The sequence below is a fragment of the Neomonachus schauinslandi genome, chromosome 4, assembly GCF_002201575.2.
Source record: "Neomonachus schauinslandi chromosome 4, ASM220157v2, whole genome shotgun sequence".
NCBI classification, from domain to species: domain Eukaryota; kingdom Metazoa; phylum Chordata; class Mammalia; order Carnivora; family Phocidae; genus Neomonachus; species Neomonachus schauinslandi.
In genome coordinates, this window is record NC_058406.1 from 139,236,721 (window position 1) to 139,248,753 (window position 12,033).

Sequence of the window (12,033 nt, forward strand, 5' to 3'; positions counted from 1 at the left end):
TTTATATTTAAGTTCTTAAGTTCAAGAATCCATTTTAACCTAAAAAATACATGGGTCATTAAGTTAAGTATTTTTCAGGGCTCTATTGTGAAATTTGTTTTTTTAAATTGCTCAATTTTTTTCCAGAAAATATTTTCAAAAACTGTGTGTCCTGAGCAGATATATTTTATAGATACCTTTCTGCAAAAAAATTTTTATACCTTTTATACCTTAAGCAGATATATGTTTCAAATTAAACTCATATCCCTCTTTTTTTGGCTCTCATGATGACTTTTTTTTTTGAAGATTTTATTTTTTTTTAATTTGAGAGAGAGAATGAGATATAGAGAGAGAGAGCATGAGAGGGGGGAGGGTCAGAGGGAGAAGCAGACTCCCCGCGGAGCAGGGAGCCCGATGTGGGACTCCATCCCGGGACTCCAGGACCATGACCTGAGCCGAAGGCAGTCGCTTAACCAACTGAGCCACCCAGGCGCCCCTCTCATGATGACTTTTGATAACTTTAGAATTAAAATCCTTTCAATGTGACTCATGTGAAATGAGAGGATCATAGGACAGGTGTTAACTGTTTCAGGCTTTCTTAATATCTGGCAAATATATAGTAATATACACAGATTACTTTTGCAAAGAAAGTATTTTCTATTTATACAATGCTTATGGGAGCAGAGCGCAAGTATTATTTGGATCTATTACATTTTAATAAATAGGATTCTTTAAATTCTGTGCTCCAGATCAAAAATTTAAACGAAGTCTTTTAGTATGGTTTTAACACAACCTTTATACAAAGGCTCCTTCAAGAGCAATGAAAAATCTGCTTGATCTGTCTTTTTAAACTATGTTTATGTTTATTTAGAAGTTTTGACTGATTCTGTAACATTAGACAACACTAAGACATTGGAATGGGTACAAGCTTTGGTCTCTAATATGATTTCTTATATTTAGTCATGGAGAAGGAAACTAAAATAAATCACAAGACTACATACTAGACACAAGATTTAAATTCTGGATGTAGATATGGCTTCAGAAAGAACTGACTTCAAGTTAAGGGCATGTTTGACTAAAAGATTATATGATTTTTTATATGATTCTAAGTCCAAATGACTCCATCGTTTTTATAAACCATTCAGGGGTGAATTTTCTTCAAAAATTTTGAATTACAGGGTCTCTATTCAAGCTATCTAGTTATAACAGGGGGTGGGGGAACCATTTGCTTTGCTAATGGGAGGAGGAAAAGTGGAAGCAATAACCAGAAGCAACATCTTCCCATATAAAAGATACCATTTTTATCACAGAGAACACAAATGATAGCAGTGTTGGGCCAGGATGATAATATTAAATACAATTGTCATCTTAGCTGTATATTTGCCTTCAAGAGTAAGAAAATGAATTTCGCAATATCTCATCTCAAGCTGCTCTTAGGTTATTACATTTGAGGCAAAATAATATTGCAAATAAGGCACTTAAGATTTTTGAATGTACATGGGCCAGAAACGATTTAATATTTTTTTTTAAAAAAGTACATAATAGACAAGAAAGGGATAAAGTTATTTTACTGGTTCAACTAAACTGAATAAAATGGAAACAGACACAAATCCCTAAGAAATTATTCAGTATACTTTAATCGCAATTATAAAGAATTCCACAAAATAAATTGAATTTAAGCACAGGTTTTACAAGCTTATGGGTTATTATTTGAGTTAAGCATTAAGAATAAAAATCAAAACTTCGCTCTATAGATTGAATTTGCAGCTACACTGCCTTGCTAAGATTGACATAAATGTGCTTCTTAAAAATTGTTTTACTGGATTATGTCCGAAGCAGGGCAGTGTTCCTGGAGGAAGGAGAAGTTCCTTCCCGGTCCCATCAGAATGAAGCTCTCACTATTCTGCCATTCAGAGGCTGGGGTGGCCGGTTGTTGTGCTGAATGGGGACAGCTTTGTCACCTTCAACAGTCGACAGAAGGCTTCGGAACTGTGCCAGCTGGGAGGGAGGATGAAATATTTAAAGAATCAAAGGCTATTAAAGTTGCACAAAACACTTTATTTCCAGTATTGTTAATGCACTGATATTTAGAAAACTAAGTTGCTGATTGCAACAGTCTTACCAATGGGAAGGGAGGAAGTAAAAAAATCCCATCACATTTATTTGAACTAGGTATTTGGTTTAGATTATTAATGATGGGCTGGATTAGAACGCCAACCTTCTCAGAAGGTCAACTGGGCTACCTTGGGTGAGTGACATGCTGCTTGTTGCCTCGGTTTCCATACAGTAAAATTACAGTAACATTGACTATATTCACTGTGTTGTGCCTTTTACCCCTGTGACTTATTCATTCCATAACTGTACCTCCCACTCCCCTTCATCTAGCATGTCCATCCCCCCACCCCTTCCCATCTGGCAACCGTCATTTTTTTCTCAGCATTTATGTCTTATTCTACTAAAAATCTAGCCTATTTGGAGGGACTTAAGCTATGGCCGAAAGCTTATTTTGGGAAGCCACAATGTGTGATAATTTATCAGCTCTCAGAATAATCACTTTCTCACCCCAAAATATATTCCTACCTTTTACTGAAAACGCCTCCCACCTTACAAAAAAACCCTGTCATTTAATGTAGACAGATTTTTAAGAGTTCCACAAACACATCATCTGGCCTATAAAACTATGGAGATGTGAAAAAAAAAATCACTGACTCCACCAAAAGTGAAAATAATGATTGCACCTGAAAAAAATTGGTGTGCCCTCAGTATTTCAATACTAAGTATAGATTAAATATGATAAAATTTTATATGGATAATGTAGTATGAAGCAGACTCCTTAAATAGCTGATAGGAAAAATATTAAACACTATCAGCTATTTACATTGGGTTGTGAAGATTAAATGGGTTAGTACATATAAGTTCTCAGAATGGTACTCAGCATGTAGCATATGCTCAGTAAGCGTCTGTTACCAGTAGGCTACGTACATTGCCTGTCTTATAGATTTGTTATGAGAATTGGCTGACAAAACCTATGTAAGGCACCTAATAAAGGGAGTTGCTCAATCAATGGTAGTTATTATTATCATAATTATAAACAATAATTAAAGACATATCTTGTTGGATGGCTAATAACTAAACCTTCAAAAAGAACAAAAAACCTTTGTCAACTCTCAGGGTATCTCAGTTGCGAACCATACTTCCCCAAAGTCTTAGAACTTCAGTGACAATCTTTTCTTTGTTTCTGAAATTTTAGGAAGACACTTAACACGGTTGGATTTTTCCTTAATAAGGTGGAAAAGATAGCAAGAGTTCAGAATCTCATAGTTTTTTTTCTATATAAAGTAAAAAGCAGTATTATAATACACATTTCTTTTTGATTATTCAATAGACCTATGTCAGAAATGAATCTTTTTCAGTAGGAATGGAAAACAAACTCCTTAAAAATCTATTTGAAATCGTAACGTCCCCCATTAATACTATGAATTGACATGATATTACTGCTTTTCACTCCCAATTCCCACTCTTTCATCTTTGATACTCTACCTGTTCTGGGCTGATACTGATGGGGTCCTTACAGATGATCCAGGTTACACTCTCATAAAGGGGAGGATGAGTCAGAGAGCCAGAGTAGGTCCAGTAATCCAGGGATGAAGGAAGGAGAGTAGATGGGTCAAAATTTGTGAATGGGGCTCGTTTGTTCTGTAATATATCATTATACCATGATTTAAAATACTGATGTCATATAGATATATGACATCTATGTTATATTATCTTGGCATATATATTGTCTTGATATTTTAGCTGAGAATTTAATTAACTTTTCTACTATATAGTATACACTGGTGTGTTTGTAGATATAGACAATAAAGGTAATAGAAGACTGAAAATTTGCTACACTCACATTTTGGCCAAATAATTTTCTTCCTTCCTCATTTGGTGGAATATAAGCAAAGGTTAAAAAATTTTTAAATAATCTATCCTCTCTAAAAGATATTTCACTTCCAGAATAAAACCTTTATTGTTTCTTTAGGAATGAGGCCAGATACTGTTCCAGTGGCAAAACTATTATTGACATGCTTATTAGTTACGTTTTAGCCTTCTTTTATTTACTCACGTTCTTTTTGGATTGTTTATGAGTGGCATATTAATGGTATCTCAAAATAAGACCCTTAACTCCTGCATTTTTGTACTCCTAAAGAAACAGAGGTAATTTTCTTTGTGAAATGGAAAAAAAAATCACATTTTAGTTGGATATACTTTTTAAAGAAAATGTGAATGGCTATGGAACCTGTTCTTCTCTAGGCTAGTTCTTCTCATGCTGCTGAAGTAGGAAAAAAAAAAAAAAACTGAGAAAAAGAAAAGAACAAAACAAAACAAATACCTGAGTCAGAGACTTTCTCAGAAGCAAGCAATATCTAAATACTACCTTGATTTTCAAATTGGTAGCTTTTGCTCTAGCCTTCCTACTCCCCACTTCAAATACATAATTAAATCATTTCAGTAGTTCTGTGGACTCTTGTTCTCTGACTGAAACCAATGTCTTAAGGCTACTGACCTTGGTTTTAACTGCCTTTAGGGCATCAAGTACTTTCTGCAGTCTTGGGTTGGCCTGATCAATCTGGAGATTAAAAACAATAAAACACGAGTTAGAAATTGTTATAAAGTCAAACTATGTTTAGCTATTTTTTTTTCAATTAAAAACAGTAAACTGAAGAAAGGTAAGGTATTTTCTCTCTGCTTCAGGAGAGGGAATTTTGGTGGGCATATGTCCTGGTGGGCGCTTGTCCTCTATAAATTGTTCCTAATGGGTAACCACTGTCAACCTAAAAACAAGAAACCAGCTCAAGAGGCAAAGCGTTTATTTGAGATCAAAGAATTGCAATTCGGGGTACACAGATTGGGGTAGAAACCCAAACAGCATTCTAATTACAGGACATAGACTCAGGGTTTTTATAGAAGAAAAGGAAGATTACATAAGTGGTTTTTGAGAAGAGTTCGTTGGTGCTGACAAGCAGGAAGGGATTCCTACTTTACTGATGGGTCAGGTGAAGTGGTCACTATGCAGAAGTTCACTTTTATCAGATCTCTCAAATATGATACTCTTGTTCTTGCTGACTTCTCGGAATGTTGGTGGTTTGGCCCAGTTCAAAGGTTCCAAAAGCAGGGTGTGCAAGGCAGTTCCCCTAAAATGGCTACTATGGCTCCATTTTAAAATGGTTCTGTGTGTGTCATTTTTCTCAGCACAGAGAAAGTGGCAAACAAAAAGCTCGGCTTTAATTTAATATGGGCAAGGTGCTCAAGGACATATAAGTCAAAATCCAAGAACGTAGCAAACTTGTGACATAAAATACAAACTTTTACTTTTGGCCTGTTTTATTAGTTATAATTGGTACAGTGTATGGTGTGTTTTAAGTGTTCAATAAAGGTTAACTAGAATTACTATAATTCCAAAAGTTAGGGACCTGAGTGTGATATTTATAATAAGAAACATGTTTATGACACAGAGCTCCTGGAACCCTTGGACTTTCCTAAGTGAAGATGACGACAAGGGTGTCTTTTGTTATGTTAATTAGGGGACTTTTGGGCTGAATCTAAGAATGAGGGTTGGTTGCCCGGAGAACCAACCTTGTGGTTAGAGGGTTGGAACTTTCAGTTCTACCTTCAGACCTCTGGGGACAGGAGAGGAGACAGGGGCTAGAGCTTGAATCAATGGCCAATGGCCGATGATTTAATCAATCATGCGGAAATAATGAAGTCTCCATAAAAACCCAAAAGGACTGGGTATAGAGAGTTTCCAGATCGGTGGATTCAGGGAGATACAGGGAAAACAGTGTGTCTCCCCCCAGGGCAAGGAAGTTCTTTGCCTTTCCCCATACCTTGCCCTATGCATCTTTTCCATCTGTCTAGCCCTGAGTTATATCCTTGTATAATTAACTGGTAAGTAGAATGTTTCTCTGGGTTCTGTGAGCTGTGCTAGCAAATTAATCAAACCTCTTCAAACCCAAGGAAGAGGTCAGGGGAACCTCTGATTTAGAGTTAGTCAGGCAGAAGCCCAGCTAACAACCTGGGCTTGAGACTGACATGTGAAGTAGGGTGGGGAATTGTAATCTTGCAGGTCTGAACCCTTAGCCTATGGAACCTGATGCTATCTCTGCATAAACAGTGTCAGAATTGAGGTGAATTCCTGGACACCCTGCTTGTGTTTAAGAGTTGCTTGTTAGAGGTGGGGGGGTGGCGGGTCACTGCACATTGGAATTTTGGGGGTAGAACCCAAAAGACGCAAGTATACCCAATTTAATAATAACTTCCCTACAGAACTTTTCAGGGACACTCATAGAGGATTTAAGCAACATCTGCCATTATAAACATTAACTGAACTTTTTTCATGGAACAACAATCTTCTTAATATTTTTCCCTGATGATACATTAAATTGATAAATTCCTGAGCCTATGAAGTAGGAAGTTTAGAGGAAAAGCAATTTGGAAGATCTGGAAAATAGAAATTCCCTCCCCCTCCAACACCTTCCCATTCTATCCCTACCTGAAACTTAATTCTCTCTTAAAAAGGGAAAAGCCTAGAGAAAACAGCAGCAAAGTACTAGGGAACTGTTTGCTCACCTGTAGCCATTAGTAGAATGGAAAATTTTCAAAAAGAAAGACTCAAATATCTTTTTGCCTTATTTTATACTATTTTGCTGTTTGATTGGTAAGAAGTAGTGTTAGCCCAGCTCTGTAACTCTCTGTAACTCACCTTCATCAAAACACCGATAATTGCCAAACCATCAGCCTGTGGGACAGCTTCAGCAAAGCTGGAGTACTTCGCAGAATTCCAGTGAACCAGGTGAAGCTGAAAATGATAATGTGGTCAATTAGTTATTTATACCATTGTGAAGACAAAAAGCTACGCGTTAACTTGTTAATATTAGAAGATGTATCTTGGCTTAGGTAACATTTATATGAACCTTTATCCAGTGGATAAGAAAGACTATGTTCTCACTCTTAAGAAGGATTATGTACATTGGGTAGAGCAGGCCATTTGCAATTTCCACGGAACCAGTGAGTAAAATTTCTTTTCCCAAAATATCACAACTATTTAATATTACTCCTTTTTAAAAATTGCTTTGGTATGAAAAGATCAGGAATTCCAACTAACTAGTTTTCAACAAAACTGAAATAACTTCTGTCAGGTGAGGTCCTTTTTAGTAACTTTATAGGAAGGGGTTCCTGGACAGTCTAGGAATCTTGGCCAAGAACACATTTTCTCAAGCACGTCTAGGCATCTGTCAAATCACTATGTCTAGCCTAATCTCCCTATGGAACTCTAGATCTGAATATCCAATATGTATGTAAGTCATCTTGATATCTTCTTGATATCCCCACATGGGTGTCTCACAGGTATCTCAAACCTAATATGGCCAAAGTACAACTCCTGATTTCCTCCTTGCCAAACCTGTTTTATTTTCCCATCTTTGGAAAAGGTACCACCATCTACCTAATTGCTCAATCAAAAAGTACAATAGTTATCATTAATTTCTTACTTTCCCCACTTATCAACAGCCATCTCTCAGTATATGTCATAGATCATACCTCCTTACTTGGTTCACAACTTCAAGTCTTTGCATTAGTTGCTGATTTTCTTTGGAATGTCCTTCCCCATAATCTGTCAATGGCAGCCTTTTGTCTCGAATTAGGGCTGAACACAAATGCCACTACAGAAAGAATACTTTTCTGACCTCCAATGTAAAGTGATCATCCGGTCGATCACACCACTTTAAAGTAATTAATTCTCTACATACCACTTCCTTAATCTCTTTTGCTTGCTCTCTCTCACTTTTCCTTCTCTCTCTTCCTCCTCCCTTCGCCCCAGCTCCTGCTCTCCCCCCAGTCCTCCCTCCTGTCCTCAACTGCATGTTGAATTTTGTGGCTAAGTGCCTCTCATCTCTAGCCTGGATTGTATTTATTTTTCTTAAATTAGATGAGGAGATCACTGACTTAGATTTCTTAGATGCAACAAGATCTGCCTCTAAAAAGATAGTATTAATTTAGGCTCCCAGCCCATTCGACTTTAGCCTACTTTCAATTTTTTGAGGGAGAAATGGGAAGAAACATTTAATGGGTTTCTGTAGTATTAGAAGTTATTAGCCAAGCTTCACAATGTAACATAAAGCTGATTATATTTGTGTAAAATTCCTAAATCTTCTATTAAAATAAAAAATGCACATACCCTGTAACCTAGCAGTCCCTCTTATAAAAACATCTGCCCCACTTATGTGCTTTCACTAGTGCATAAGGTGTATGTACAGATGTACTTGTTGAAGAACATTTTGGTAAAAGTAGAAAACCAATGGAACAAAAAGCAAAGGGCATTGTAATTGTCCATCAGTGGGGGCCAGTTAAATAAATTCTGATATATTCATACATTGAAATAAAATTAAAAGAATGAGAATTAAAAGAATGAGGTAGAATTGATGTTAAGGTAACAGTTTTTGAGCCGTTTTGAAGACAAAGATGATTCTTGGGCTCAAGAGCTCAACTCCAAGTTGCCTTTTTCACATGAAAAATTTCCTTCTATTATCCCACTTGGCATGTATGTGTTTGATTTTAATGGGGCCTGGGAGTTCCTTATAGGGATGAGAATGCTCATTCCTTTGGAGCCATTATAAGGGTGACTTATGTAATAAAGCAGCTGCTTCTGAAAATAATTCTCAGTGTAATTATCTCTCGCTTACTGAGTTACATTACCTCTGCAGAATATTTGACTCCATCCACTGTGTGTTCAGAACCATAGTCATTTGTGCTGCCCCAGTGAAAATGGAACTGAGAGAGCCTATAGCTTTCAGAAAGAGGACCACCTTTCAGCACTAGAAGAAAAAAGGAACTACTATTAGTTTTATGATCGTAAGCTCCTGCTTATCTTTGCATTTAACATAAGCCAACACTAAATTGGATTAAGTAGAACTGAAAACAAACACTAGTGCCAAAGTTTTTTTCTTGTTGGATTTCTGCCCCCACATCCATGATGATGGTATTCATTGTATGGTGTGTCTCTGACCACTGCACTGAGTTATATACAGTTCTTAGCACATGACCTGTAATTTTATCCTTTCCTTTTTTTAAGTGGACTCCATGTCCACTGTGGAGCCCAACATGGGGCTTGAACTCACAACCCTGAGATCAAGACCTGAGCCGAAATCAAGAGTCAAATGCTTAACCGACTGTGCCACCCAGGAGCCCCTAATTTTACCTTTTTCTGCTGCCAAGGAAGTATATCGGAAGGTGAGTGAATTATAGTTTTATAGGGCTTTCCTTGAATCTGCTTTAATGTGCAAGTTTATTCCTTCATTCTTTCAACAAAGACTATATAGACAGTATGCATTAAGATCTTCAGTAATTTATTTTGAGTAACAAATTACACATCACATACTTCGTAACTAGTCAAGACACAATGAGTATCTTGACACCTTTGTTGAGGATGCCTGTCCAGGGACCAAGAGAAAGTGTCAGGGGGGCAATGGGGTCACTTTAAAAATTTTAACATTGAATGACTATGTCATTTCCAAGAGTCTATGTAATCATATGATTAACTAAACACACATAATACCAGATCTAATCTAGTATTAACAATGGACATAGCCCCGAAGTGCCGAAAATTTAGGCTCAGAACCTTGTAGCAAAGTGCCAAAACAGGTTTTGCCTTTTGTCAGTAGAGTTATCTTATGAAATTGTCATTTAATAAGTTATTTAAGAAACATTTATGAAAATCTTACCACGTAGCAGGAAATGTGGCTAAGTTCTGGGGTATGAAGAATTCAGTCACTACAGTCTAGTAGGGGAGGGGGGGATAGATAAGTATACTTATGCACAGCAAAAATCTTCCAAGATTTATGTAAGACTCATTTTCTTACTGGTACCTAAGTACTTTACAATGATAGAGTCATTTTTCTGGACACAAAAAATGTATTCTTCACTCCATTTCTCTTTCCCACTGTGTTCCTCCATCCTCATTCCAATTAGAAAATATTTGCCTTTTCAGTTTCTATATTCACTGTGATGGCTCATTAGACCTTCTTGGAAAAAATACTGTTTATTCAGAGAGTGTGAAGTGAGTATACAGATATTAGAGGGACGCCTGGGTGGCTCAGTCGGTTAAACGTCTGCCCTCGGCTCAGGTCATGATCCCAGAGTCCTGGGATTAAGTCCTGCATGGGGCTCCTTGCTCAGCGGGGAGTCTGCTTCTCCCTCTGCCTGCCGCTCCCCCTGCTTGTGCTCTCTCTCTCTGGTAAATAAATAAATTAATTAAATATTTAAAAAAAAAGATAGGATGGCGTCATGGATGAGAAGGGTTGAAAAAAGACGGAGCTGGGGGTTCCAAAAATCATCTTTACCACATGAGGGCTTTCTAGAAGTCCAAGATGCTTCACCAGATTGCAGCAAATATACACATGCACTACACATGTGCACAAAAGACTGAGGATGGCATTTGTGTCTCTTAAAGTCCTATTGTTTAAATTTTCCTAGTAGAGTCAAAGAAAATAAATCCAAAGGGTCTGTTGGCTCACCTGATCGGTTATCATTGTCCTCATAGTTTACATGGAAAGAATGCCCCACGTTGATAATTTCTTTGGCTGTGGCTGGATCATAGGAGACACTGATAGGTTTAAGAGAACTGTCATGTTTCGTTTCACTGGTTTTAATATCAATGGGAGATTGCTTATTTCCATTTGCAATGGGGTACAGCTTGCCCCATTGTTCAGGACCTACCAAGGCAAACACATGCATACAATCAAAACTTCATCAAATGTTTGACTCCCAGTTTTAGGAGTATAACCATCTCTTTGCTTACTAAACTATGATTTATTTAGGTATCTTAAATGGTATTCTGTTTAACTTAATGAAAATTCAGCATTTGAGAATGCACCTTTTCTATACTATCCTATAAAATAATAATTTGTCAACTATAAATATTTTCTATTAGTACTAGATTTCTTATATATAACATATATATGTTATATACAAATATATATGTACGTATATACATATGTTATATACTACAGATATATATATTAGTACCCTCTCTATATATTATATACTACATATATATCTACATATATATTTTAGTACTCTCTCTCTATATATATACATATAGAAACCCACATATATATATATATAGAGAGAGAGAGAGAGAGAGATTGAGAAAGAGGAAGAGACAGAGAACACATTTTGTAGACAACTGTATCCCAAAGGACAAGTGCTAAGAGTACATGCAAAGTTATTATGATTATTCAAGTCAAGCAATTCAAACCATTAACCTATGACTGTACAGTTACTCTATTTTGTTTCATTTATTTTTTAAATGCTCAATACCCCTTTTATTGGAAAAGGCAATGAGCTATTATTTTGGTCTACAGGAGCAAAAGAACTCTTACCGTTTTTGTCATCATATCCCCAGTTGGAACTTGCCATGATCTTCTACTTAGTTTTCTTTTCTACAAAGATAATACCTGGAATAACTGACTGCAAGCCAGCATGCAGTAAACAACAGAAACCGCCACTTGTGGGTTTTTATAGGAACTTCTCTGCCTTTAATAGGCCACTATTTCATCATCTCTGCCTATCAGGATGTATAGATAAGTAAAAAAAAAAAAAAAAGCTGTTGTAAAAAAAAGCCCACAAAGGTCAGTTCAGTTCCAATTGTTTTATTTTCTTATATTGTAAGAGAGAAATATCAAAATTGTAGGTTTTCTAAAGCCAAGCCCTGTTTCTCTCATGTTAGTAGATGATATGGCTGAATATTATCATATATAAGTCTTTGGGTTTCCTGAATTTAAAATGGATTTGTGCACTTGATATTTCCAATGTTACCCTTGCTGGAACTTAAGCAATACTACCAACAGTATTTTAGTAAAGAGAATAATTCGTACGTTTACAGGATGATTGTAACTAGTATGATGTTAATTTAAAATCAGATAAACTAATTCTTTGTAATGTATGTTATCCATAAGTACATTTCATAGACACACAGAATGAGAATAAAGTCCTTCATTTTAGAGCAATATT

General features: G+C 36.4%; 1 protein-coding gene across 3 annotated transcripts; it reads right to left on the bottom strand.

Annotated features, from left to right (window-relative positions):
- Window positions 1-1,592: 1,592 nt before the first annotated feature.
- Window positions 1,593-11,530, bottom strand: CA1 (carbonic anhydrase 1). 3 transcript variants are annotated; one of them, XM_021688411.1, is made up of 7 exons: window positions 11,403-11,530; window positions 10,536-10,733; window positions 8,719-8,837; window positions 6,728-6,823; window positions 4,532-4,594; window positions 3,520-3,675; window positions 1,593-1,977 (listed from the first exon to the last, which is right to left on the bottom strand). In XM_021688411.1, exons 1-7 carry the CDS (start codon window positions 11,437-11,439, stop codon window positions 1,861-1,863), a joined length of 786 nt encoding a protein of 261 aa, XP_021544086.1. In that variant the 5' UTR covers window positions 11,440-11,530; the 3' UTR covers window positions 1,593-1,860. The 3 variants fall into 3 exon arrangements, with proteins under 3 accessions (XP_021544086.1, XP_021544087.1, XP_021544088.1); XM_021688412.1 differs by lacking the exon at window positions 10,536-10,733 and having other exon boundaries at window positions 11,403-11,439; XM_021688413.1 differs by lacking the exons at window positions 8,719-8,837; window positions 10,536-10,733 and having other exon boundaries at window positions 11,403-11,417.
- Between the last annotated feature and the right edge of the window lie 503 nt (window positions 11,531-12,033).